This window comes from Alligator mississippiensis, chromosome 6, assembly GCF_030867095.1.
Source record: "Alligator mississippiensis isolate rAllMis1 chromosome 6, rAllMis1, whole genome shotgun sequence".
In the NCBI taxonomy this organism is placed as follows: Eukaryota; Metazoa; Chordata; order Crocodylia; family Alligatoridae; genus Alligator; species Alligator mississippiensis.
Genome location: NC_081829.1, coordinates 56,438,762 through 56,466,030, shown reverse-complemented (window position 1 = coordinate 56,466,030; position 27,269 = coordinate 56,438,762). Strand labels below are relative to the sequence as shown.

At 44.5% G+C, this 27,269-nt stretch overlaps 1 protein-coding gene across 5 annotated transcripts in view; it reads left to right on the top strand.

Moving 5' to 3' along the window:
• Nucleotides 1-23,617: 23,617 nt before the first annotated feature.
• The window catches only part of AIFM2 (apoptosis inducing factor mitochondria associated 2), a 25,552-nt gene continuing 21,900 nt past the window's right edge, over nt 23,618-27,269 (top strand). The window contains exons 1-2 of one of the 5 annotated variants that reach the window (XM_059729894.1): nt 23,618-23,872; nt 25,905-26,107. In XM_059729894.1, the coding sequence (XP_059585877.1) occupies nt 25,933-26,107 (175 nt within the window). In that variant the 5' untranslated portion in view covers nt 23,618-23,872; nt 25,905-25,932. The remainder of the gene's footprint in view (nt 23,873-25,904; nt 26,108-27,269) is intronic. The other 4 variants (XR_002089387.2, XM_059729895.1, XM_019484372.2 and 1 more) reach the window with 4 other exon arrangements.

Genomic DNA, 27,269 nt, shown 5'->3' with positions numbered 1-27,269 from the left:
AGCTTCCAGAAGCCTAACATTAAGTTTGGTACCAAGGTGCATAGATGCAGTTTTCCTCACTAACCTGAAGTCACAGTCAGAGCAAGGCTGAGCAAAAGGGCTAAAGAGGCTAAGAAGGTGTGTGGACTTAGAGCTAAGATCCTGTCTTACCTCCTCAAGGACTCTGTGTCTTTCTCTGTGTCAGGGTACCTTTAAATTTCAGGTTAACTTTGTATTTGTTTCAGCTAGTATTAGCTTGGTACTACCATGTAAAGCACATTGAGACCTTGTTATTTCAGTGAAAATTCTTATTATAAAGAACAATCTGAATATATTTATGTAATCTTGTCCATCCCATTCTTTTTTCTCTGTTGTGTCCCTCATTTCTTAATGCCTTTTGTTAAATATGGAGGTTTCTCAGTGGCACCCTCTAAGTCAGGGGATGGGCAATTATTTTGGGCAGAGGGCTGCTTACTGAGTTTTGGCAAGCCATTGAGGGCCACATGGCAGGCAGCCAGGGGCACATAAATATTAATTTTCTAAATTTTTTATGGGCCCCATGGGCCAGACAGAATGGCTTGGTGGGCCACATCTGGCCTGCAGGCTGCATTTTGCCCACCCCTACTCTAAGTTCTTCAGAATGTTTATCAAGAACTTGACAGTATTGGTCCAGCATTTAATAGAGAATGAGAGATGAGCAGAAGGCAAAGGTTTTCTGTTGGACAATCAGAAGGTAAATTACCAATGCATGGTGCAGTTACTAAAGGCTTTTTATGCCAATTCTTCACCAAACAGAACAGAAGTTGCTAATGGATGTGCAATGAGCCATCAAAAGTGAATTCCATCTGGAAGCGCCCCATAGCAAGAGCAGCAGCAGCAGGCTCCTGATCTCACGGTTAATATAATGAAGACTCATTCTGTCACTTGTGTTATTTATGCATTAGCAAGGGATATGGCAGGTGTCAGAAACAAAAAACAAAAATATATAGCCTCATTACAATTCAAGCTGAATGATTTGTGCTACAAACTTACAGGAAAGTTGGAAGCTTGCAAAATAGCCAAGAACCAGGGAAAGCCAGCCACTTTTATTTCATCCAACTCCCCTATCATATTTACAGTTGTAAGCACTACATTTCTAACTACAATATAAAACTCCACACAGGGGGAAGAGTCCGTTGATCTCTCACCCTCAATCTTTTTTAATGTTGGATTCAGACATCTTCACTGGATTCTTATACAGATCTAGTCCCTGCAGTAATAGGCATGCTGGGATGAATACAATAAACTGGCTTAAATAAAATATGAGGTGGCTGGAACATTTTTCCAAAATACAAGCCAACCTGAGACTTTCTTGAAGCTTGAACATAATACGTTCTAAAACTGTGATGCCAAAGCTATTTCTGTTTATGAAGCACTCAGAGGTCCTCTGACAGGAAGTGCAAAACAGTAGTCATTCTTACTTATTCATCCTGAGTAGGTAGAATTCCAGAAGATCAAATATCTTCAGAGGGGCTTGATCTATAATGTTCAGCAATAGCAATATTTAGTATAGGCACTGCTGTCACATATATGGGTGGAAAAAGAGTTGTTGCTTGGTCGAGGAAATGGCTACAACTGATCCAATCATACCTGCTTGGAGGGTGAAGATTATATCCAGTACCAAAAATGATTACGGCAGTTACCAGGAGAGAAGGGTAGCAGAGGGCTATTTTTCAAGTGTCTGAACTTGAAATGTCTCAGGTGCCTGGTGTGTTCTATATCCCATTACATTACAATGAAGGAACTCAGGAATGATTTTCTCATGCAATATGTTTCCTTCCTGCTCTACAACTCAGACGGGAGCAGTATAAAAACTTCCACTGACGGAAGCTTTTTTCACAGTCTATACTGATTCTGTTTTTCCAGGGTGGCCCTGAGCCAGATGATGTAAGCTGATTTCCATAAGGGTGGATTTTTGTGGATTCAGCTTTTGTGTCCATAGCTGAAATTTGACCAAGTGCAGCTATAACATTGGCAGAAAAGGGCACTGATTTTCATAGCTGACCTCCCTGATGAAGAGTAGCTTCTTACTGACTGAATGTATATGACTTTAGTTAGTTCATGTCTACATGAGACACTTAGTGCATAGTAGTTTGTTACCAGTGCGCAGTAGCTTGTTACTACTGTGCAGTAGTGTCACTGGGCACAAACCGTGATTGAACACTACTGTGCAGTAGTAATGAGCTACTGCACAGTAGTAATGAGGTACTGCGCAGTAAACATCACTAGGTAACCGTACCACGATGCTACTGCACATTCATGTAGTATTTATGTGAGTACTAAATGGGCAGCTCATGTAGACATGCCCAGTTTGAAGTAGTGTTTTCATTTCCTGGCCATGACAGTGATTCCAGGACAGTGATTAGGATTGCTTCCAGCTTTTTTGTAGCCCACCTGAATTCTATTAATCTATTAAATCACTTGAATTCTATTAATCAAGGTTGACTGTGTGGCTTGGCTAAGAGGTTAGACAACAGATTTGTATATGATGATTTAGATAGAGACAATCCTGCATCAGGCAGGGGGGGTTGGACTAGATGATCTATGGAGGTCCCTTTTAGCCCTACTTCTCTATGATTCTATTATTCTACTTCCCAGTTTTTCATCCTGTTTACTTCTGTCAACTGCAATGAGCACAAGACTTGGTAAACTTCAGAGAGATCTTCTTTCTTCCACCTTTTTGAGGCATTTGGCTAATGGTTCCCTCTTCTAGGTATCTGAACTTGGTTGCCCTGGATTATAAAATCCAGCCTATCTTTGGCAGCCCAACATGCTATTGTAGAGGAGAGAGATTAGTGCCTATATGATTAGGGTGACCGCATTTCTTGAGTCTCAGAATGGGATATGTCTCCTTCCCTCCCATTCTACAGCTTGCTCAGATGTTTCCAAACTCTAGTTTCAGTGGTACATTAGGGAGGGTGGGTTGCAGAGCAGAGTGGGGGGAAGAGGCCTTTCAGTATCTGAGCAGCCCAATGTACAGGAGGGAAAGGAAGTGAAGGGGCCAGGTGAGGGTGAGTTCAGTTTTTGGGGATGGGGGGAAAGGAGCCTGTGCTAGACCCTGTGTAGGTGTCTTTAGCTGCTCTGTCCCCCTCTGTTCCCTGCTTCTACTAAGGAGAAGATGCAGGCTGCAGGAGCAGACCTGGCTCAGCCAGGGTGGCTGCTCTGGTTTCCTTGTCACTTGCAGGGGTGGGAAATGGTAAACAAGTCTAATGATCCCCTAGCAGCTCTGGAGCAGCAGGTAGGTGGGCACAGGGAAAGGAAGGAATTGGCAAAGGTACACTAGACCTAGGAATGGAGGGGTGGTAAGTACCAGACTTCAGCACTGGCTGGGCAGCTCAGTGACAGAGGGTCTTAAACTGAGAGGACAGTGTGAGGAGCTTGCTGGTGACTGGGGGTGAAAGGGGACCCCTGTCTCCAGCAGGGAGGTTTCTGAAAATGTGACAAAAGCATTTGTTTGAAGAAACCAATAGGGCACCTGGGACAGTTGTTAAAAATAGGACTGCTGTGGTGAAAGCAAGATGTATGTTCACTCTAGATATAGCTCTCCGGAGTGTCATTGACTTCTGGGCAAGTCTCAGGCATAAGAAAAAGTTTGATTCCTCCTGCTGAAGCCCTGATACTAGAACAGTGGGAGAACTGGGGAATGGTCTGTAGTCTTCCCCAAAGAGTGGTAAAAACATATATTTGAGTAAAATTTGTGAATTAAAAGAAGAGAGCACAGCACAAAGTGAGACTCTATGAATAAAGCCCATAGTCAATCAGTCCCCTTGAAACTGCAAGTCCAGTTTCAGACTTACTATTTTTAGTATTAATGTGATCAGTGCTTCTAAGGCAGTGGCTCTCAACCTTTTTAGATTCAAGGCACCCCTTTATTAGACTCAAGATCCCACTCAGAAAAATGCAGGCTCTTAGCTTTCACTCATTTTTTGACTATGGAAAAAAATAGAGCATTTCTCCTGTTGTAAAGAACTCAGAAAGACCGTAGCAGGTCAGAATGGTTTTGACACTATGGATTCCTGTTTGAAGTCTCTGGGTTTATCTTGTGAATCTCTGTGTAGGTGTTTGCACACCTCACAGTGCTCATATTGCATGACATTCCTTCGAAACCCCTAAAAGGATCTTGTGGCACCCCAGAGTGCTAAATCACCCTGGTTGAGAATCACTGTTCTAAGGGCTCTTGCTTTTTATTTGAACTGTGGTGTGAACAAAAGAATAAAAGCCCAGGCAAGCACTAGGCCACTTGCTGAGCTTTTCCTCTGCTCCCAGTCTGTAAGGTGCATTCTTTGAGAGGGCTGCAAGTCCAAGCAGAGTCCTAGGCCTGTGCAGTCTTGGGTGAAAGTCTAGAGATGATTAAGACTTTGTACCTCTGTGGTATCCCCTTGGGTTTAGTCTATGCCGTTAAAGTCAAAGGCAATTTTACCATTCACTTCAATGGCAGCAAAACCAAGACTTCAAACTATTTGTATGCATGAACAAACTAAGCCTTGCAGTACCCACAGTGAGGCAGGAGAGTAGTGTCTGCCATGATTTACCCGAGGTCACAAATTAAGCCTGTGGCAAAGCAGGAACAGAACCAAGGACTCCTGCTTCCTAGGTCATGATTAACCCAGAACATGTTTTGTCCCCTTATGTGGCTTTCCATAATGAGAATAAATACATGCAATATATTAGGCTTGTGGGAGCATGCTAACTTCTTTCAGACACAAGTGCTGTTGCAATGGAATTCCAGAGTGCAGAAGAAAGAAATACAGAAGTGCCACTGTATGCTATGAAGTTAATATATCAACACAGATGGCAGGATGGGTTAATGATACAAATACATTTATATGTCAGAAGTGATGTTGTAAAACAAGGCAAATAATCAAAGCAACGTGTACTAATCTTGATGCAGATTGCCCATCCACACGCTCTCAATTATCATATTGTTCCATCCTATGAAGAAAGTTATGCCTAAGAATGGAAAAAAATGAATCATTAACAAGTATGCCTTTTCTAGCAAGAATCATTGTAAGGCATAATGTGGGACTTTTGACTGTGGGGAAGCTATACAAAAAGCTCTAGGAGCAATGTAGAAGCAAAGCAGTAAAAGAACATCTGCTATGGGTAGGGTGACCATATTTCTTTTAAGGAAATCCGGGACACTGCCTTGCCCCCCCTCCCCTGTCCCCACCCGCAGTTAGTGGCACTGCTGCAGGCAGCAGTGCTCTACCATAGTGACTGCCTGCCTTGCACACCATTCCACTCCACCTCCCTGCCAGACTGTGCCCCATACCCCTGCAATTGCAATTCCAGGATTTATGATTTAATTTTTACCAGTCAGGCAGGACCAGCCTACAAAATCCGGGACTGTCCCAGCTAAACCAGCACATATGGTCACCCTAGCTATGGGGTAACTGTAGCAAATATCATAGGTGTTCTGGAAATGGGAGAATTGTACAAAATACAATAGTAGCATTGGCTATGGGGGAGCTGTACAGAGTAGCATAGGATCATTGGCAGTGATGATATAGGAGCATTGGCTATGAGGAGCATTTTAACAGGCCAGACCAAAACTTGAGGGACTGTTTGCCTCATTTTTCCTGGTGAGGCTGGTGTAGAAGCACTGGCTGGGAAGATCCTCTCCCATTGTATACAGGGTGCTTTCAGGTACATAATGCAAGTGTCTTCCAACAGGACTTTAGCTCTTGCTTGTGTTGGTGTTTACAGTTATTCTGGTCCTTCCCAGAAGGAATTACTGTAGGACACTGAATAGGATTGCTCGCTGTAGGGAGTTCTAAAGTCTTCTAGTTTCAGCTTATATGGCCTGTTTGAATAGTGTTTTCCCTTTCCTAGTATAATCCAATTTGACATGAGACCAGCAGACATGCCCTACCTTTTCTCTGCCTCTTTCTCAAAGACACTCATGGTTTGTTCTGGAGTGGTTGCTGGCATTACTACCACTGCCATTGAGTGGACAATTTTTGTTTGAGTTGGCTCCAGCACTGGGATCTGGAAGAAGTTCCAAAAATCCCTTACCTGCAGGAAAAATATCAACAACCATTAAAAAAACTCATTAAATAAATTAGAGACACAGCAACTTTGAAAGCAGCAGCATTTTCCTTTCCCTTTAAATCCAAGTTCAGTTTCCTCCTGGCCTTAAACTGGCAGGGTATTTCTTTTAGTAATTTATTCTCTGAATCCCTTTCCTGATAGGATCTGAAATAAATAAGATGACTCAGGACTCTAGTTTCCATACTTAGGCAAACAAGTACAAGGTAGGGCAGACTGACAGAGAGAAAAATGGCCAGCTAATGTCAGACAAACAACTGTCTAGACTCATAGCTATGTCTCTAGACTCATAGATAAACAGAGAATACAATTGTATACAAAGATATAACAGGAAATAAACAGGAAGAAATATGGGGGCAGAGGTGAATTGTAAACAGTTCTGAAGTCTGTGTTAGAGGAAGGATATTAAGAATTGTACAAGTTACAAATGTTAGCAGTGATCATACAAGAGAATAGTGGCTAAAACTGAGATAGGGTTAGAAAAAAAATGAAGTATTTTGTGTTCCAGAGAGGAAGAGCAGAAAAGGGAAAGCTAGTGAGATTCTGAGTTAGGGAAGGTTAAATAATTGGGAGAGGTGCTCAAAAGCAAAACAGCATGCATGAAAGCTAAATAAGGCTTGATCAGGAAGGCAATTCAGGAGAAAATTCTTAAGAAAGAGTGTAGTTATCATATAGAATGCAAGTTCCCAAGGCAGCAACCATGCAAAAGGGAACAGGGAATACTTGCAGATAGGGAAAAACATTAGAAGACATCAACTTTCATAAGATCATAAGAAAGTAGGGCTGGAAGGAAGCTCATAAGGTCTAGTCCAGCTCCCTGTACAAGGCAGGATCAAACCATACCAGTCAAGTGTCTAACTTGCTCTTGAAAATGTCCAAGGATTCCACAACCTCTGTAGGCAGCCTGTTCCAATGCCTGACCACCCTCAGAGTCAAAACATTCTTCCTAATATCCAACATAAATTTTCCCTGCTGCAGTTTGAGACCATTACTCCTAGCCCTGTTCCTTACAGCCACAGAGAAAAGCCCATCTCCATCCTGTGTATAACTGACGGTCAACTAGTTGAAAACTGTAATCAACTCCCCCTCAGTCTTCTCTTCTCCAGACTAGATAATCCTAGTTCTTTCAGCCTTTCTTCATAAGTCACATTTTCCAGGCCCTTAATTATTTGTGTTGCTCTGCACTAGACTCTTTCCAAACTGTCCACATCTTTCTTGAAGTGTGGGGCCCAAAACTGGACAGAGTGTGCCAGGTGAGGTATTGTAGTGCCAAATAGAGTAGAAGAATTACTTCCTTTGATTTGCAAGAGACACTTCTGTTAATACAGTATGCTGTTGCCATTTTTTTTGCAATAAGAGTCTACTGTTGGCTCATATTCAGTTTATGGTCGACTGTAACCACCAGGTCCTTCTCTGCAGTACTGAAGCCTAACCACTCATTCCCCAGTTAGTTGCGCATGCAGTTATTTTGTCCCAAATGCAGGACTTTACACTTGTCCTTTTTTAAAATTTCATCTGATTGATTCTAGATCATTTCTCCAATTTATCTAGGTCATTCTAGATCCTAGCCATATACTCCAGTGTTTGCAACTCCACCCAACTTGGTGTCATCCACAAATTTGCTAAACATGCACTCAAAGTGTGATGAAAGACCCAGTTACCTGAAATATTATTGTAGAATAGATCAACAGTGTTGGCACTGGATTTATGACCCAGATACCTTGTTCCAGGCAGATGCAAACCCTCAGACCAACCATGACGTCTCCATTCGATAACAGGCTGATTTTATTGATAAGAATAACGAAGGCAAAACAAACAGGTTCTATATCTACCAGTCCTAGGGCTGTCACAGAGGGAAGGTACATCTGGCCAGTACGTGAGTTTCACCCTGAGGTGCTATCTTGAATGTTAGATGTCAGCAGCCTGGAGGTCAAAGGCCAAGGCCCACTCTCCCCTCCCCTGCCCCAGTGATGTGGGTGAGACAGCCTGGTGGTGGGCCTTCTGTCCATGGTGGCTTTGGGTTCCCTTCTTGGGGACCCTTTGCTGCTCTATACTCCCTCCTTTTGTATCCTTTCTCCTCCTTGGATGACTCCTCATTCCTGGACATCATTGATTGAGTCATCATACTGTCCACATTCTGTCCATCCAGCATATACCTTTGTTTCAACAAACCTATCACATGCACACATCTTAATTTGGCTATTTACCAGTGTCTTAATTTGGTCTGTCCACCAAAACTGGAAACCCCAAGGGCTCTACAGTTGGGCACTCTGACCTGGCACCAATGCAGCAGAGTCCCTCATCTCTGGGTACACTGTTCATGTTATGGAACAGTGCAGTACATGTCTTCAATTTCCCAGCCTGTGTGTCTCCTGGCTTCAGACACAGTAGGCCTTGAAGGAAACTTTATCACAAACAGGCTTTTAGAAGCCAATTAACCCTTGCCATTCCCCTGGACCATTGTTCTAATGCAATCTCTACTTTACCTGTAAGCCAATTCCCCAAAGCAAACCTCTAGACATCAAACGGTAGCTATTCACTTTTCAAGAAGCTAATAAAGAGAGAAGGCAAACACTGCATGTTTAAACACAGAAGATTATTTTATTAAATATGTGGTAAAGTTTAAATTTTGAGCTGATGCGGTATTTGAAGTAAGTGTGTGTGTGTGTGTGTGTGTGTGTGTGTGTGCGTATTCACCGTACTATCAGGCCAAACTCAGAGGATGATCCAGACAGCTGGAGGTGTTTGTCAAATTTGGGAGACAAGTTTTAGTATAAGGAAGCACCTAATTTCTTGGATAATTCTATGAACTATCTAATACGAGTTCATCACTTCTACTCAATTAAAATAGGTTGGACTAACTAATATTAGGTCCCTCTGAACATCATTGAGTGGGGCTTCTATTTTAGGGTAATTACACCTCTTAGAAGGAATATTTATCCTTTGAGATCCTCAAGATAAACTCAGTCCTGTTGACCACAGTTGCAATGCTAGGACAGGACATTATGCATATTACACTCCATGTGATGAGACAGAAAACTATTGGCATAACTACAATTCACCCCTGCTATTCCCAGCTAACAAGTCAATCTGGACTGGAGTATGTCTTTATTTTTCATTTAGTCCATAGAGATGCCACCTCTTCCATTGATCCAGTGGAGGAATGAGAAGAATGGAGGTATGGAACCAGCATTTCCCTAAAGGGCTATATTTTCTATTTCGCATGCTTAAGAAACATGGTGTAATCTCTAAAGAGCACATTAAACAGACATTGAAAGGGGGGCATACACTGCCGTGTTGGCTCTTGGGAACGTCTGGCTATTTTTGGGCAGCAAGCATTTTTATGTGTATTACCCTGACTGGAGTTCATTTATTTATACAGTAACACCTACTCCTCCTGAACTTTTGATTTTTTTCCTTTGGGTCAGAGATAGGGCCTCTGGGCCCAAAGAGAGACCGGTAGCTGCAGCATACAGTAACTTTTCAGAATTAAATGGCAAACTCGTGTGAATGTGTGTGTGTGTGGTTTTTTTTAAAAGACTGCATGCCTGACCAGACCATGTTCTTGGTCAGCATCCCATATTTATCCTGTAATTACACATTCAGACAAAAGCCACTTGTCTGTGAGGTTGACTTTTTTTTAGGACACAGTTTTATTATATGCTCTGTTTTCACTGTAATAAAATACCGAAGAAAAAGAAAAGGTAGCACACAAAGCCTGTTCTTACTGGAAATTTTCCCCATGTGGAGAAGGAAAGGCAGGAATTACTCAGCCCCAGCTCCCCATACTACTTTTCTTCTCAGGGAAAAGCATCAACTAACACCCTCACAAGCTCCATACCTCTTAAGGAGAATTAATGGCCAATATTTTCTCCTACACTATGCCAGTTTTCTGTCCCTAAAGAAGAAACATCAGCTAATTAATTACTCCAGTAATTTTTTCTAGTTCTCTGTCCCTCAAGTAGAGTGTTGCCAGAATTTTTCTCCTCCCGTGATCTGCCCCGATCATGTATGCACAGGAAATTTTATCTCCATGGCGGTATAGCTCTGGGCTTCATGATGGCACTGCAGGGAATATTAATCTTGATTTAGAGAGACAATCTTCTGCTGGGGTGAAAAGTGAATTCACTCCACAGGTTCACTCCAGCATCAGTTTTTTCATTTCTTCATCTCTCTTCAGAAAGACTAGCCTTTCTTTGAGGGCTGGGAAGTAGTAGGCATATGTACTGATTCAGGATAACATCAGCATGCAGACCTGTTCTATATCCATTGAAAATGGGCATATATACTAATGGCTCAGCTGAGTCTAGCAAGCTCATTACATTTGGGACCATAGGTTGGACTAGAAGCAAGAGAATCATTCCCAGAAAAACTAACCTCTATTTAATCAACTATCAGATCTTTTCTGTCTTGTACTGAGAAATGGGGAAGAGGAGTTAAGAGGCTGAGGTATGGAAGGATATTGACTTTGTTGCTTGTATTTTGCAGCATAACGTGTGCGTGAATGACTCGGCAGGAAGAGTGATGGGACTTCTTAAGAGCTCTTCTGTTTCAGTGGTTCAGGCCAGACACAGAGCACACAGTAAGCTCCTTCCTAAATCCATCTTTCTACACAAAGCCTTTTTCATAGATTGGGAACAAGGGAAATAGTCTCGAGCCTTACCTAGTCGAGGTAAGTGGAGGACAGACCGGACTCATGTTGGCAACTAGCTGAAGCCATTTTTTTCATCTGCTTCTTAGATACAAATATAAATTCAACCATCTCTTGGGGGCTTGCTTCACATTTGGATTTTCTTTTTTCTGAATCCCATTTCCAGAGGGATTTGTGCAAACAGATACGATTTTGCATATACACACGCTGTATATAAATATATGTATCCATTTCATCCAGCCTGACAAAAATAAGACCATTTTAGCTGAGGCCTGGGGCTTGTGGTCTGTGGAAATGAGCCAGTGGCTGGTGTTCTCTGGCCAGTGCAAAAGTAAAACTGGAAATGAAACATGAGTTTTTGCAAAAAGAATAAATAAAAACATACTTGTTGATTTTTGATAAAAGTAGAGTTTATTTATAAAGCAAAAATACCCAGTGTTCGTTTTGAGAAAGCAGCCAGGAACTAGTCTGGAGGTGGTTTATCTAATGTAGGGGTTTTCAACCTTTTAAAATAAGTGTACCCCGGCAGCCCCCTTTTTTATAAGTGTACCCCTGGGAGGGAGGGAGTGGGAAGCAACCAGATGTGGAGTGCGGGCATGGCAAGCAGAGGAGCAGTGACACAGCAGAATCTGTGCAGCCCTGCTCTCACCCCACCCCGGCCCTGCTCCTGGGAGGCAGCAGTATGGGGTGGGTGGGTGGGTTCTGTCCCTGCCCACCACCATGTACCCCTGGGACCTTTCAAAGTACTCCCAAGGGTGTACGTACCCCCAGCTGACAACCTGATCTAGTGAATTATCTGTGCTTTAACCAGATTTGATTGTAGCAGACTTACTTTTTGAGCTCTAGACGAGTCCTGGGCTCAAGATTCTGCAATTTTGATTGGTGGAGCCCACCCACCAATCAGAAGCAAGCCATGGTAAGCAAGGCCACGCCCTTTCCCTGAAGGGAGGGCGGTAAGGAGCAGGCCGGACCTGCTTTGAGACTGCACCCTGCCAGGTCTGGAGGACTTCGGGGGTGGAGCCCCTGCAGTATATAAAAGGAGCAGCATGCCCAACATGCTGGGGGACGTGATGAGGAAGCTGAAGAAGGAAAATCAGAACAAGAAAAGTGGGGAATAGCCCTGAGCTCCTGAAGATCCCTTGGAGGGTGAGACACCCTGGGGCTTGTCATGGTGTATAGTCCTGAGCTAGAATTTGTGAGCACTGTCTGAGGTCAGAGCTGGTACCATTTGTGAGCCTGAGCAAGTGTTTACGTGTGTAACCCTGGGCGTGACACTACACGCGCCCTCACCTGAATAATGGGATTCTGGGGTACCCAGTAGCCAGTAGCCCTGCCCAGCCCCCCTGGGAAGCTGCTGCAGTGCCCCCAAGCGGAGAGCCTCCCCTTACAACCAAGCACCCTTGCAGACAGTTCTCAAACTATTTACAAGATTTAATTATTTACAACATAACAAATAATCATTAAATAAGCACATGGATATACTGTCTAATAAACCCTCAAGAACTTATTTACACAGTCTCTCACTTGCACACGGTGTTCTGGGGATCCCGTGTGCACTGCCCCTGGCGAGATAATTCAGGGAGCGGGACTGTCTGTGTCCCTGCACGTGGTCTGTGGACGCTCCCTGGCACTGGTGTCCGTCTCTGTGCTCCTGGGGTCTTTGGGCAGCAAGCAGCAGCTCCTCTGCAGTTCCTGCAAGACAGCCTTCCCCTGCCTTTGACCGCCTTCCCTGGTTCTGCTGTGCGCAGTGTCTGGGCTACAGGCTATAAGCAACCCTCCTGTCCCACACAGCCTCACAGCCCCAGCAAATGCAGCCCCTCCCTGGGCTTTGCCTGCCCCTGGGGCCCCTCACCCCTCAGGGAAACTAGGGCAGACTCCGGCAGTCCCCACCCCGGCTCTGCTGTGCTTACCCAGCCACACCGGCTGCAGTCAGGTCTCTCCAGACTTGGCTTCTCCACATCAGCAGTCCCTGCCTGCTCCTGCCGCTGCAGCTTCTCCATTGCTGCTCCTGCAGGCCTCTCTCAGGGGCTCTCTGAGGGACCACTGCACTGAGACACTCAATCTGGTCTCCAGCCTGTCCCTCAGCCCCTCTCTCTCTCTTGTACCCCTCATGGGAAAAACTGCTCCCCCTTTTATCCAAGCCTCTCAACCAATCCCAGCTCAGGGCCCTTCCTGGGCTTTTGCTAACAGCTCTCTTTCAAAACTTTGCTGGGGTTACATCACCCCTCCCACTTCCAACAGGGCTGCTCCCAAACAGCTTCACTTGCCCTCAGAGCCTACAGTGTCCCCTCGGGGACAAACTCTGTCTCTCTGCCAGGCAGCTCTTCCCATTCTGTTCAGGTGGGTCCATTTTTGTAAAGGCTGCTACACATGCAACACAAACACACGGCCTCATGTGTAGGTCAATGATAGCCCCAGTTCATAGGTCCAGATGGTTGAACTAAATTATTAGTCCTAACCTAAGTTAAGAGCTGAAACCATTTCATCAGTCTCATACCATATTCGTACACAGGCACACACTACATGCATGAAGTCAGACTGCTCTATGTCCAGGAAAGGCTTGAAGCAGAGGGTTTTCCTGCTCAACCCAGTAGCATAGGCAGAGGTGCTACAGTATCACCCATACGAGTGTGGTCAGCAAAGAAAAGGACACAAGGTCCATGTGTAAGTGCTCCAGCTGTAGCCCTTCCCTTTGCTGCACCTATTATCTCTGATGGTCTGAGGGCCTTCAGGTAGAATAGAGGGGAAGAGGGGAGCACTATTTTTCTCCTTTGGGTGTGAGACAAGTTTGGTATTCTGTGATTGTTTGTGTGGCAACTGTAACTGAAAAATAGACCATCACTTCCCTCATATTCATTCCCACCTCACTTGAAGTCTAGTCCAACTGTTTTTTGGGGTTTTTTTGCAGTACAGACCATTGTAAGAAGACAATTACTCTCTTCAGACATTTGTTTGCAGAATGCATAACATCAAAACAAGGAGGTATGCAACAGTATTTGTAAAGTAGGAAAACACAGATGCAAAGTGCACAAAAATCTCTGATCCAACCACACTATTTTCTACCTTTCCATTTTCCTGTAGTCTGATGCAGTGCCTCATAATCTAGGTGTCCTCTTCCTTATAAAGGCTTCTTTTATATCAGTTGTTTTGTTTGGGCACATGTTTTGCCATTGGCCCAGTCTTTCTTGTTGGTTAAGCTCCAGAGCTGTAGTCGTCAGGCTTCAGAAGGTTGTTTTGCTGCAAAAGGAGCTGCCTTTGGCCCAGTACTGAAAGGGGGCACTGTTGAGTAGTTTTGCTTGTGAATCTGATCTTCCATAAAAAAAGTTTATGATCTGTTTGGAGAAATGCCATCTGGGTTCTAAACACCTATTTCCTTCTCACTTATATTTTCTTGACTTTATGGCAGGTTGAGAAAAAACAGTTACAATGCCCAGGCAATTTTTGCCTCAAATAAGTGCTGATTTGCATAACTATTTCTAGGCCAAAGAAGTCTGCTGTGAGTCTGCTTAATAGGTTTGTCCAATACAAAAAGATAAAACTAAATTCCATTAGTGAACTCTCTAGGGTATGTCGCTTTACACGGGTACCAATATGTGGTGTAGACTGCCAGAACTCCATAAATGGATCTATGACAGTTTATACAAGCAGAAGATCAAGTGCAATGCAATTTATGGTGTTTTGTCATGAGGATGGCCTTAATCAAGGTTTATACTGCTTTTAGGTATTCTAAGAGTGCTGTCAAGAAGCATGCCACACCTATCCACTTCTGTTCTACACATGCCAAATCCAGAAATGAGACAGTGAATTCACAGTGAAAAGCAGAGCTTAACCTTTGCTTTAAGTGCTTGTTGGCATATTTAAAAATGCTCTTATGCAAGTAGATTATTCCAAGAGTCTGCCTTACAATAAATTATGAATCAGACTAAAGAGATACCAGGAAAATATCAGAGTTGAAAAAAATGCTGCTTATGTTAAAATCCTTCTTGCACTGATGGGAAATGATAGAATCAATATCTTGTTGCCAGCAATGCTGAGCTGGAAGCTGCTGGCAATAGAGACTCTCCTCTACGACACAATCTGCTCTTTCAAAGACCTTTGCCATCGGAAATTGCAAGCAACCTCACTTCCCAGTGGGACCACCCTGACACAAGGACTTTGTACAGAGGGGGAGGAGGTGGTCAGTAAAGGGGCCACAGGTTCCAAACCAGACTTGTTCCTAACTAAAGTGTGTTCTTGGCGTCTCAGGAGCATCAGTGAAGAACCAGGTAAGCAATAAGAGATGAAAAGGCCTGAGTGTGCTCACTCAGTGGCAAACAAGATTTAGGGGAGAAGAATGTTAACAAGTCCATCGAGGAGTACTGCGATGTATTGTGTCATGAGTTATTGACTCTTTAAATAGCATAACTTTGTGTGCCTTCCTAGGCACTAGGTTTACTTGCAGTTTTGGACTCTGCTCAGAACAATAAGGTCATCAGTTCCAGTAGTTGTGTTGTGCTCTTCATCTCCATGGAGTCAAAGATTGAATAGGTACTGCACTGGATATGAATTGTGTTAGACCCCAACTCCATGCGGTGCCCAACGACTAGGGAGATGACAATCCAATTGCTCATGGATCCTGTTACTCATTAGCCAGAGCAAGCAGAGAGTAAACACTAGCACACATTGCTCGCAACAGCTTTATTCAGAATGGAGACAGCTTTGGGTAAAGGTCCCAAAAAACTCAACAAACCTGGAACCTGCACTGAACAATAGTTTTTTTTCACATTTTATACACCTTGGTTTGTACATATTAACATTTGTTCTGCCTGTGTTTACTGTTTGCTTCATTAGCATGGTATTGCCTATGCATTTCATTCCTTTACATGCCTCTCTGCTAAGGGCACATGTGTAAGACCATGAACCTGGCTACTCTCAGTCAACTACTGGTTCTTTCTAGTTCTTTGCTGATTTCAGCACTATCTCCAAGGTCTTGCTTCTGCTTTATCTCCTGACGATAGCTGGTGGGCTGCATTTTTTTTTTAAACACAATGGGCTCTATCACTATGACTTGGTTTAGAAAACTGCTTGCCTAAGCATCTGCACGGTTATTTTAATACATCATTTTGCCTTGTGGTCAGCAGTTCTGGCGAGACACAGATTAAAGCCTTGTTCCAGCTGCAAATCCAATGCTCCCCAAAAATCCACATAGTGTTGGGAAGAGTGTGGGGCACAGAATAGCAGCAACTGTGTTGCTGGCCTGGCTATTGCAGCACTGACTTTGTCCCAGGTGCAGCTGCTGCCCAAGGTGCTCAAATGCCCAGTTGCACTTCTGCACAAAATATTCACCAAGTTCTTATTCTTAAATTCTCAGAGCTGAACTATATGCTTTCCTTCCTCCCTGAGTTAGTCAGTGCCTGGACCTAGTCATGCTTTGCCTGGGTCAGTTATGCCCCCTGGTGGCCATGTCCCCAAACTCTTCTTTGATCACCCACACCTCCTTGTATTTTTAATGTGATTCCATTGAGCACAAACCCATGGGACTTCTGTGATACTATGATACCTCCCTAACAAAAGAGGACTCCACAGGAACAGTGAGGGCTTAGGAGCAGCAGCTGTCAGAAGAAGATAGTAACATGGCTCTCCAGAGCTGTGCTAAGGGGTTGAAGAGGGCTTCAGCCCAGCGCAGAGACAGGCCTCCATACAGATGACTTTGACCACCAGCATATTAGCATATTTCCACAGTATCCAAAGAGAGAGATCTTCTGTTTGGAAAGCAGGGTGGGGGGGGGGGGGGTGTCAGGATCAGCCAGTATAAATGTCTGACAGAATAACAAAATAGGGGTGTCATTTGCCACAGGGAAAGTTGTGCTTGATGGTGACAACACACACCAGCATTGCAAGCTGACTTCTGAATCCAGACCCTCTAGGTCAAGGATTGACTAAGCACAGAGAATAAACTGCCATTTCACAGGAACCTGTGCTAGTTGGGGTTTTCAAACTCCAATGTTTTCAAAATCACAGGTCAGACCCAAACACCTGGGGAAAAAATCAGCCCAAAATTCATGAGCTTGAAAAAAAAAAAAAAAGTTTTTATTGTGCTTTGGACTCTTTAATTTCTGACCATCCCCAAGCAGTTTATACAGGACAGTTAGTATCACCAGCTCTCCCAAAGAGCAGAGAGCCACACTGATTTTGACTGCGCTGTGGGAGCTCTCCCTTCCCTTGTGCTTGCCTGGCCCCTGCTCACAGTTAGTTCTACCCCTTTATCTCATCATTCCTGGCCCCTGGACTACACATCAGCACCCACATCTACCCAGTCTTCACCCAGTTCCCATATCAGTTCTGCCCCTCACCTCAACTCTCCCCATAGCTCTTTGGGCTCTCCATTCCCTGGACCTGGAGGAGAGCACCTGTAGGGAAATCCCCTGTCCCCACTACCTACATGGGAAGGCAGCTTGTTCATTGCCCTCTGCCCTCATCCCCAGCCCCAGTCCCGTGTCACAGAGAAAGGAAGAGAAGAGGACCACTACTCCCAAGTTTATGGGAGGGGAAGGCAGAGCAGGTCTGCTCTGAGTTGCTTGGCTTTCCCCTCCCATGAAAAAACAGCTGCGTCTTTCAGGGAGAAGCAAGGGAGCTCCACCTGCTTTCTGATGATTGGATTTCTTTCCTCAGGAGGTGGGTAAGTGGGGTAGTCAACCAATCTAAGTGGGGGGTCCCTAGTCAGAGCTGATGGGGTCCATGTCTCTATTCTCAGCCACACATATCTGGGGAAGTAATTGAGGGAGTTTGTAATGCTGCGTTTGAAGCATAATTGTGACGAGCTTATTATTTCACACAAACCCTTCTAAGCGAGTAGCAGCCTTATTTCTAAAGCCTGTCAATCCCTATTGCTCTTTAAAACAGCACAAATCACATGAAGGAAGGAAAAAGGAAAAGAATGAGAAACAAATTCTGTACTGCCATAAACTCAGTGCAGCTCCATTGAAGACAAACAGTCAAGCTTTGTTCCACCTAGGAGGTATGTTAGTGGAGATAGATGCCCAGGTGTGATCATATTCTACCCTGCCCAAGTGGAAGTCTAGTAATTTGAAAAATAGTTCAAATAAAAGGTGAGGAGGTCCTTGTCCTCCTCCCTGGTTTTTTGATGATTCATTCCGAATGCTAAGATGGCCACTCTTACAGAAGTAGATGCATTCATGGATTTTCAGGGTCTTGAGCATGGTGGAATAGAATTGGACTTGTGTCTAAGTCCTCTTATATACCTAATAGGTGGCCCAAAGGATCAAACTGTAGTCCACTTAAGTCAATGAGAGTTTTGTCCTTGGCTGCAGTGGGACTGTGCTTTGGCCCCAAGTCAGTGGGGTTGTACATGGTGTAAGAGCAAAATGTGTTCCTTAGTAATCAGAGGATGAGGAGGAGCATCTGTAAAGTAATTTATATAGATTTATCAGCTCACAAGAACTGTAGTGTGGCTAGAACTATATTTATCCAAGTGACTAGCTATATTTATTTGCAATGCCCCAGAAGCCGAATCTCTGAGGGATAATTTTCATCTACAAAGTAACGTGTCCTGGCTGTCCCTTTTACAGTAAAACTCCCTCTCGGGTCCCTACCCCCACTCTCCAGACAAATGGGCTCCTTATCAACACTGCAGTTTCCTTTAAGACCTTGGATACTTCTTCCCACCCCTCCTCATCTCTCCTGGCATCTCCAGAATCTTTTTGTTCTGTCTTTGATGCCAGCTTCATTCCCTTGTTTGTCATTCCCCTCCCCCCCCCACAACCTTCTCTGCTTTTTCCCCCTGCTGCCTTTGCACTTGTTTGGCCTTTCTAGAGGCAAACCGGAACATTCTCCTCATTTCAGTCTCTCCTGAAGGCCTAGTTCATTCACAATGCTCACAAGTAGCAAGCCTTCTCCAAGTCTCAGTGAGGCCCACAGCCCCTTACTTACCTGTTTAATTCTGTTTTCTGACAGGAGCCATTCTCTCAGAGAACACAAGGTGCTTGTAAGTGCTGTGATACAGGTACTAACTCTTGTAGTGTAGATGAAGACTTAAACTAGCAGGTTTATGGCAGGGCTGATACTATGGGATTGAAACCTAGTTAACTGAATGGGAAAAAGCTTTTTTAGTCACACAGTAATGCTCTTTGATATAGGGTTGGCTTTGTTTAACTCAAACACCCGAGGGAACTGATGAGCAAAAAGGCTATTTTGGTTCCTTATTCTGAGGATGTCCTGTCTTCTGTGGGAGAAGTCAGCGTGAAGGCCAAGTTTACAGTGAAACTCCATTCTAGCCTTCATCATTAAAGAAGAGCTGGTGTGCCTGCTGGCTGGTCCTGCAAACATGGCAACAACAAGAAACTTGGCAAAGCCAGTTTGCCACAAAGACAGGGGTAAAAAAAAAAATAAAAATCCACACAAACCAAGTTATTGTTTTGCTGCTGTAAACTAAAGGGAGGAGCTTGTGCACAGACTGACCAGCCATTTAACCGGCTGCTCACATAACAGGCCCAGTTTTTTCCCCATTCCTGTTGGATACAACATTTGTCATATAGCAACTCCTTTTCTGAATTAACTTGTGCCTGAAGATTACCTGCACTCAGAAATAGTTGCTGACTGTGCAATAGTCTCTACTTTCTTCCATGAAGATTAGAGCCAAATTCAACCTTTACAGCAGAGAGTAAAATGTTGCCATACAGCCGCAAATGATAATTATGTTTGTTATCATACAGTCATAGAAAATATGGCTGAAAGAGATCACAAGAAGTCACCCTGCCCATCTTATAGATTCATGGATGTTAGGGGCTGGAAGGGACTTTACAAAATCATCAGGTATGGCCCCCCTGCACTTGGGCAGAAAAGACTGCTGGGGTCCGATGAGCATGGGCGTCAAGATGCTTTTTGAAGATTGCCAGGGTGAGCGACTGTACCACCTCTGCGGGAGAGCCTGATCCAGACCCTTGGCATTCAAATTGTAAATACGTTTTTCCTTATGTCCAATATGAAGCAATCTTCAATCAGTTTGTGCCCATTGTTACTTGTCCTCCCCTGGGGGCCTTGGTGAACACATGGTCCCCGAGGCCCTGATATATGCTCCTAATATACTGTAGGCTGCCACCAAGTCCCCTCTGAGTCTTCTCTTCTCCAGGCTGAAGAGTCCCAAATTTTTCAGCCTCTCCTCATATGACCTGCTCTCCAGACCTCTAATCATGCATGTGGCCCTCCTTTGGATTCTCTTGAGGTTCTTCACATCCTTCCTGAAGTGCAGCACCCAGAACTGGATGCAGTACTCCAGCTGCGGTCTCACCAAGGCTGAGTAGAGTGGGAGAATGACATCCTTTGTCTTGCTCAAGATGCCTCGGTAGATGCATGCCAGTGTTTGATTTGCTCTGCCAGCTATGACATCACACTGGTGGCTCATGTTCATTCTGTGGTCTGTCATGACCCCCAGATCTCTTTCAGTTGTGGTGCTGGCAAGCATAGCACTGCCAAGCCCATAAGCGTGTTGTGGATTATTTCTCTCCGTATGGAGCACTTTACATTTAAACATGGAGAAACGTAATCAAGATCCACTCACCTCACCACCCTGTCCAGGTCAGCCTGTATTGCCAGCCTGTCCTTGAGTGTGACCACAGTCCCTCATAATTTGGTGTCATCCGCAAACTTTACCAGTTCACTTTTAAATTCCCAAATCCAAATAATTGGTGAACATGTTAAAAAGCACTGGTCCAAGTACAGAACCCTGAGGGACACCACTAGTCACCTTCTACCACGATGACTCAGTTTAGTCTATTAATACTCTCTGGGTCCTGCCTTGGAGCCAGTTTACCTAGCCAGTGGACCATAAAGTAGCTGAGGCCACATTTTCCCAATTTTACTATGTGGACATCATGGAAGGCTCAGTTGAAGGCCTTTTTGAAGTCCAAGTATAGGACATCAACCTCATTTCCCCTATCTAGGTAGCAAGTTACTTGATCATTGAAGGAGATGAGGTTGGCCAGGCATGACCTGACTGCAATGAAGCCATGTTCGCTGTCCTTTAGAATACTGCCTTCTGTTAGCCTATCAATAATGGATTCTTTGATAGTTTTTTCCAGGATTTTACCAGGGATTGAGGTCAAACTAATTGGCCTGTGTGACAGGGGGCATGCTAGGGGTCGGGTCCTATGCCAGCCTGCCCACCTGTCTCTATGGAGCAATCTGCCACATCTCCTCTGCCATGACTTTGGTGTTCCTGTAAACAGATGGTAAAGGCAGAAGCCTACCCATTATGTGCCCCAGTGCCAGGGGGTGCTATCTGCAGTTCCAACCTCTTCTACACCACAGCCCATGCCTTACAAATGGCATCCACATGATGTTTTTAATGCCACCATGACTGGTGCTCCAGGATCTCACAGGGACTTTCATTCCCCCACTGGAGCAGCAGGTCATTGTGCTCAACTACAGGTCTTACTTTTGACCCACACTTGGCCTCCTTGTAGTGGAGGATTTACCAGAGTCAAGACTTGCCCTGTTTTCTCTGACTGAACCCCCTTACTCGGCCTCTGGCCCAAACTATGGCCTCAGGTGTCTGAAGATATGTTTTGGCCTGCTCCCCTCACATGGGGCTCCGACCATGCCCCCTCTAGGGCCTCTACACCACGCCCCACCCTGGGGTCTGCTCATTGTCTTTCCAATCAACTATTCATGGGGCTGGCCCTTGCGCTGCTTTTTAGGCTTACTCCTAGTTCAGCCCTACTCAGAGCACCCCTGGGGCTGCCCTTGAGGTCTACTCCTGGTTCAGCCCTACTCAGCCCCTCTACGCACAGTCCTTCAGCCTGCTCTCATTCAGCCCTACTTGGTACGTGGCCACACAACTCTGCCTTCTTCCCTCAGGCCTCACTACACCGCCCTCTCTCAGGGCGTTAGGGTCAGCCACCCCCATAGGCTCAGGTGGCACTCCATTTGCCATGCCTGGCCCCACTACACTCACTTCCTAGGGTCTTGGGCTCTCATGGGCTCAGGTGGCCGCAGCTGTGCCTGGCCCCACTCCTGCCTCCAAAGCCCACCCGAAGATGGGGGCTGGGGTTAAGGTACCTCTCCTCATCTTTCATCAGGGAGGTAACCAGCCTAGTATTTCCTGGGGACTCCCGTGCTACCAGGAGACCCACCAGGCCATCCTTCCCCAGCAGGATGGAGTTTTAGGTCATGCCCAGGACCAAGCGCCTCCAGCTTCTACCTGCTAGATGTTCCATACAGGCCAGCCAGGTGATGTTTCTGCCTAGACTACCAGGCAGAAACTGCTCTGTTTATATAGGCAGCCAGTGTTCTGAAATGGCCACCACAATCAAGTACCTGCTAGCTGCTTGACTCAGCCCTTAAAGTGGCAGACAGCAACAGTGTTCTGCCACAGCCTGTAATTCCCTGGATCTTCCTTTCTCCCTTTCTTGAAGATAGGCACCACATTGGCCCTCTTCCAGTCTTCTGGGACCTCTCCTGAGTGCCATGAGTCTTGCAATAGCTGTCCCATTTCTTTCATCAGGGGTCCTGTGTTTCCCTTATTTTTTCCTCGACTTCCTACATATCTAAATAAGGACTTTTTGTTGTCATGGATTCTGGTTGCCAATGTGTATTTGGTTTGTGCCTTTGTTTTCCTAATCCGCTCCCTACAGGTGTGGGCTATTGCTGGGTACTCCTCTTTGGTGATAATTTCTGACTTCCATCCCTTATAAGCTTCTTTTTTTAATTTCAGGAGGTCTATGACATCCCTATTGAGCCAAGTGGGTCTCCCAGCCCTTTTGCTGCCTTTCTTATGAAAATGAATCCACTTCCTGTCTCCTCATCTCAAGATGAGATCCATTCCTAAACCAGTATCACCAGGACTGTGCTTGAATCCAGGTGAGACTAGTTACTAATTTGGATCTGATTCAAGTACCAGGGTCTCCCTCTCCTTCCAAAGATGCACTGAAAAGGTAACTTCTGGGTTTTACAAATGCTTATCATCTCTGAAGTGTCCCACTGTTTCCTCCTCATAACTTTACCCTTGGCAAAACAGTATGTTAGAAATCAGGATACTAATGGACAACACGTGTTCCCAATTAGCTGGAAAAGAATGTCTCCCACATACTATTGCAATCCTGTGCTTAGGGCTAGGAGTTTGTCATGAGTTCGTGGTACAGGTAATGTGTGATTTTAGTAAAAGGATAAAGTTACACAGTCATAGTAAAAGTTGCCAGGAATCTCTAACTGAATCCTTTTTAATGAAAATAGCCTTTTTATTTGCAATAAAAAATGCAAAGCCAATTACTAGCTTCTAGCTCATCATTTCAGGTCATTGTCCCAGTGCCAGGAAATTCAGTTCCACACTCCAGCTGAGGCAGCCGCAATGCAGGAGAGCAGCAGGGACTCTTGGTTTCTGTGCTGCTTTCTTGCCTCAGCCTTTACAAGGAGCAAGCACATATAGCCCACCTGTTGTGAGCACCCTGACTTTCCCCCACTAGCATAAGGACCAGATGCTGGGTCCCATGTATGCCAAAACTTGACACATCACTGATCCAGGCTTGCTTTCTCTGTAGACTCCAAAACAAAGCCATAACTTGCCAGTTTTCAAATGGCTCAGCCAAATTCATTCAGTTGTTAGCTGCTGCATCCATACCAAACGGTGAACATTTCCAACATCAGCTGAGCCCACGGAGACAGTCATGGGAATCCATGACTCTACTATGGGGGTGACCAAAAGGAGGCTTCACTCAGAGCATCAGTTGCCCTCTGCCTCTATTTCATCTTCACAAGACTAGCCTCTTTGTTACTTTAAGGAAAAAAGAGTATTATATCTACCTGTCATCCACTTTATCCCTGTCTTCGCTGCAGCTTGCTTGTGGCTCCATTAGATGGCAGCAGGAGCACATATAACTGTTTTATGCTTTCACCCTTCCCCCCAATCTTTCGACTGTGTTTGCTGAATCATCATGATTAAACGAATGAGGTTGGAGAAAATCAAGCTTTTGCTCAAGACCCCAGCTTGGGCTGCTGCTTCCACGACCCACGGAAACTTGGGCCGAACCTGCGGGATATAACTTGCTGCTCAGCTGCTGGCTGTAGAAGCACGATTTTGTCTACTCTTTTTATGCTGTGTTTATTGGCATGAGGTGATCCAAGAAATTCAAGTCTTGTTCTCTTGAGTGCTGGGTTCAGTAGGTAAGTGAAGAATTATGAAGCTGGAAACAACAGGGTTTGCCTTGCTTAAAGTTTATGTGTTAGCTAGTTTGTAGGCTGGCAGGGAAACGATCTCTGCCTGCAGCTCAGAGGCCAGCAGAATTTCTTAGCACCGAAGCTCCTGCTCTTGTTTCACAAAACAGGAGGCAGGGAAAGCCATTTAAAAGAATAATGCCAGGATATATAGCTGCTGTGATCAGCATGGCTTTACCTGAATGCACTGGGGGGAGCTTTTTAAAAATTTAATCTGATACTAAATAATAGAGCTGGCTGGGAATTCTCCAGCAAAGCTGGTTGGATCTGTTTGAGAACCAGTTGTCTCCTCTGCCTTGCACAGATATTAAATATCTGCAAAAAGTGCAAAACATGATAAATTATAACAAAATGCCTCCAAAGTTGTTTGCTGTTGCCTCTGGCAGAGTCAAAGTTGTTCCTGTACTCTCAATAAAGGAAAAAGCAAACTCGTTTGCCCCTACCCTTTTGCCTTTCTGTACCTAGTGTGTGAAGCAATTACTTTGTTCATTAGAGTCTGTAAGTAACATGTGAGAAGCCACACAAGTTCCTAGAAGAGCCTGTTTGGCTTGTATTGTAATTGCATCAACCTGAACAGCAACCCATGTATTGCTAATGCAACAAATGCCAGAAGGCTTCTCCAGTCTAATGCCCCCATGCTGTTTCATAATACACAAGTTTAAGTAACAAGGTAAATTGTAGTCACAAGTGAACTCCAGAGAGGAAGAATAAGAAGGGATATAGGTGGTAACCACAGATAAGGTAGGACATGCAGGATGTCAGCCGTGGGAGGAAGCAGGCATTGTTTAGTTTGTTTCTTTAATTTTTTGAACAACAGCCTGTTTCGAGGTTTCACCTCAGAATAGGATTCCTTAGTTATGTTGTTATGGTATCAAGGCTATGGTGGGAAAGGCACTTTTATGCCTTAGTGCTATTTTTCAGATGCTGATAACTAATCATGGTTCCTCTGAGTTGCTCTTCTCTTTGGAGGAACTTCTGATGCTGTCTTCATTGGTCTGTTCCCTCCTACCCTATCTTTGAGGGGGGAAATGGTGCGCTTCTGTCTCTCCCTCCCCAGTAACTCACTAAAAATATTAAGGAGGAAAGTGGATGCTATTGCTATGATGAAATGTAGGAAAGGGAGATGGAGGTCTTGTACTACTGAGTGGTCTCCCTTTTTGCTTTGCTTTACTTTGCTGCTGGGTTACACTTTAGCAGAGAGCTGTAAGATTCCTCATCTTAATGACAGCTAGGTTTCTCACAGCTCTACCCTATGTTTTCTGTTATCTAGATCAGGGGTTTTCAACCTTTTTTAATATGTATACCCCCAGTGGCTGGACAGGCAGCAGGGGTGGTGTGCACAGGGGAGGGGTGGCACGTGGCCGGATGGGCAACAGGGATGGCGTGTGGTGGGACGTGCAGCAGTGCGGGTGGTGGGTGGCAGCACTCCATCCCCACCTGCCTGTGTGTACCCCCTAGGGCCTTCCCAAGTACTCACGGGGGTGTACGTACCCCCGGTTGACAACCCCTGATCTAGATGCCGTTTTGTTTTTTTAAAACTTGGGGGCTGGGGGAGAGGTACTGCAGTCAAAAACCCAGAGCAGCTGACAAGCACATTAAGGGCTGTGGGATTTCCTCCAATATGTTGTTTTTGGGAACGGAACAGAAGCCCATGCTACTATATTGTTTTGTAAGTGCTTGGTATGTTGTTGTATAACGGGTGAAGAGCTCCAGGTGTGTAAGAGGTGCTATACTGACTAGAGGCAAGTAAGAGCATTTTGCAGAGCACACACAGTTGGCATCCAGCCATTGCAAAAGGTAGTAGAGGCATATCCTATAAGTGCTTTGTATTAATATTTTAAAATGTTCTGCTGACACAGGCCCCAGGCCTCCAGCGACTTCTGCACACAAGTGCTAATCACTTTATATTCAAGTCTTAAGACATTAGTTTCCACAGGAAAAGTATTCTCATGGCACCTTGTTTTTTCCTCTTTCACCTTAGATTTTATCTTGAAGTTCTGCCATCCACAATGGGATCCAAGCTCTCTGTGGATGACTCTGTGTGCGTGGTGATCGTTGGAGGTGGTTTCGGGGGAATTGCAGCTGCCAGCCAGCTAAAGTCCTGGGGAATCCCCTTTGTTCTTGTGGATATGAGAGATGCTTTCCACCACAATGTTGCTGCCCTCCGAGCCTCTGTAGAGAGTGGTAACTACTTATTTGTTTTTTTCCTAAAGTCTGTGGACCATCTCTGGTCCCTTGGGATTCGTTTACTTCACTGAGAGGTGTGGTACTTCAAGCTGAAAGATTAACTGCAAAGTTTTTGAAAAACAAACACTTTTATAGCACTCCAAAATAGACAATTGCTCAATGACCATTCCAAAAAGACAATAGGCAATGTTGTCAAAAACGGACAAAATTCCAAAATATACCATGGCTCATGATTTAAACTAATCGTGCAACTTCTCAAAATTTGAGACCATTGTTACCTTCTAAAATCAAAAGTTCAAATCCCTGATTTAGTGACGGCACAAATGTAGTTGTGCCGTTACAGTAGCTGTGTGTTTGAAAACAAAATCATAAGCTAGGAACAAACATTGCATTTGCCCTCGGTTAAATTGTGCCTATGTTTGACATGTACACGTATCACTCTTTTTAGTAAGGGTTTAACAAGCAGCTGAATGCACTGCTGCTTTTCTGCTATTAATTCAGTGATACAATTCCTGGATAACTACGGACATGCTTCTGAAATTTCTTAGGATAAACTGTTATTACCTCCTTATTTGGCTAAAAACAGATTTCTACCAAGACAAATTCTGGGATCCTACGGGTGTATAAGCCCATTGTCCCAATGTAAATACCTATGAAGTAGAGATGAGTTCTGACGCAAGTCAAACCCCAGGATAATGGGTATGGGCCTCTGTATATTTGCACTTTGTCCCTCATTTATCCTAGGATCAATACAATGTTTACAGCCTAGCAACTGAGCTTCTCCAGCAATAGGAATGCTGTGCTAGCATTAATTACTTGAAGGATCATTTTCCAAGATTTAATGATCACTATTATAAGCAAAAGCTTGAAAGCACCGTTCCACTTGAACTTGCCATTTTTATCCTTCTTGGTACTTTTGAGTCATGAGTTCTGTAGCTGAGACTCCTTAGGATTTGGGGAATTGTCTCTCTTGGGGTCTTGGCTATGAAACTTTATAAAGGGCCCTGCAATATTTGGCATTTCTCCTGGAAGTTGAACTTCCAGGAGTCATGAGATAATATGAGAAACCCATTTCACAGACTTTTTTTCTTCTAATCTAAAGGAAGTTATCTAGCCTTCACGTTTGAATGAATCTTTAAACATCAAAAGCTCAAAAACA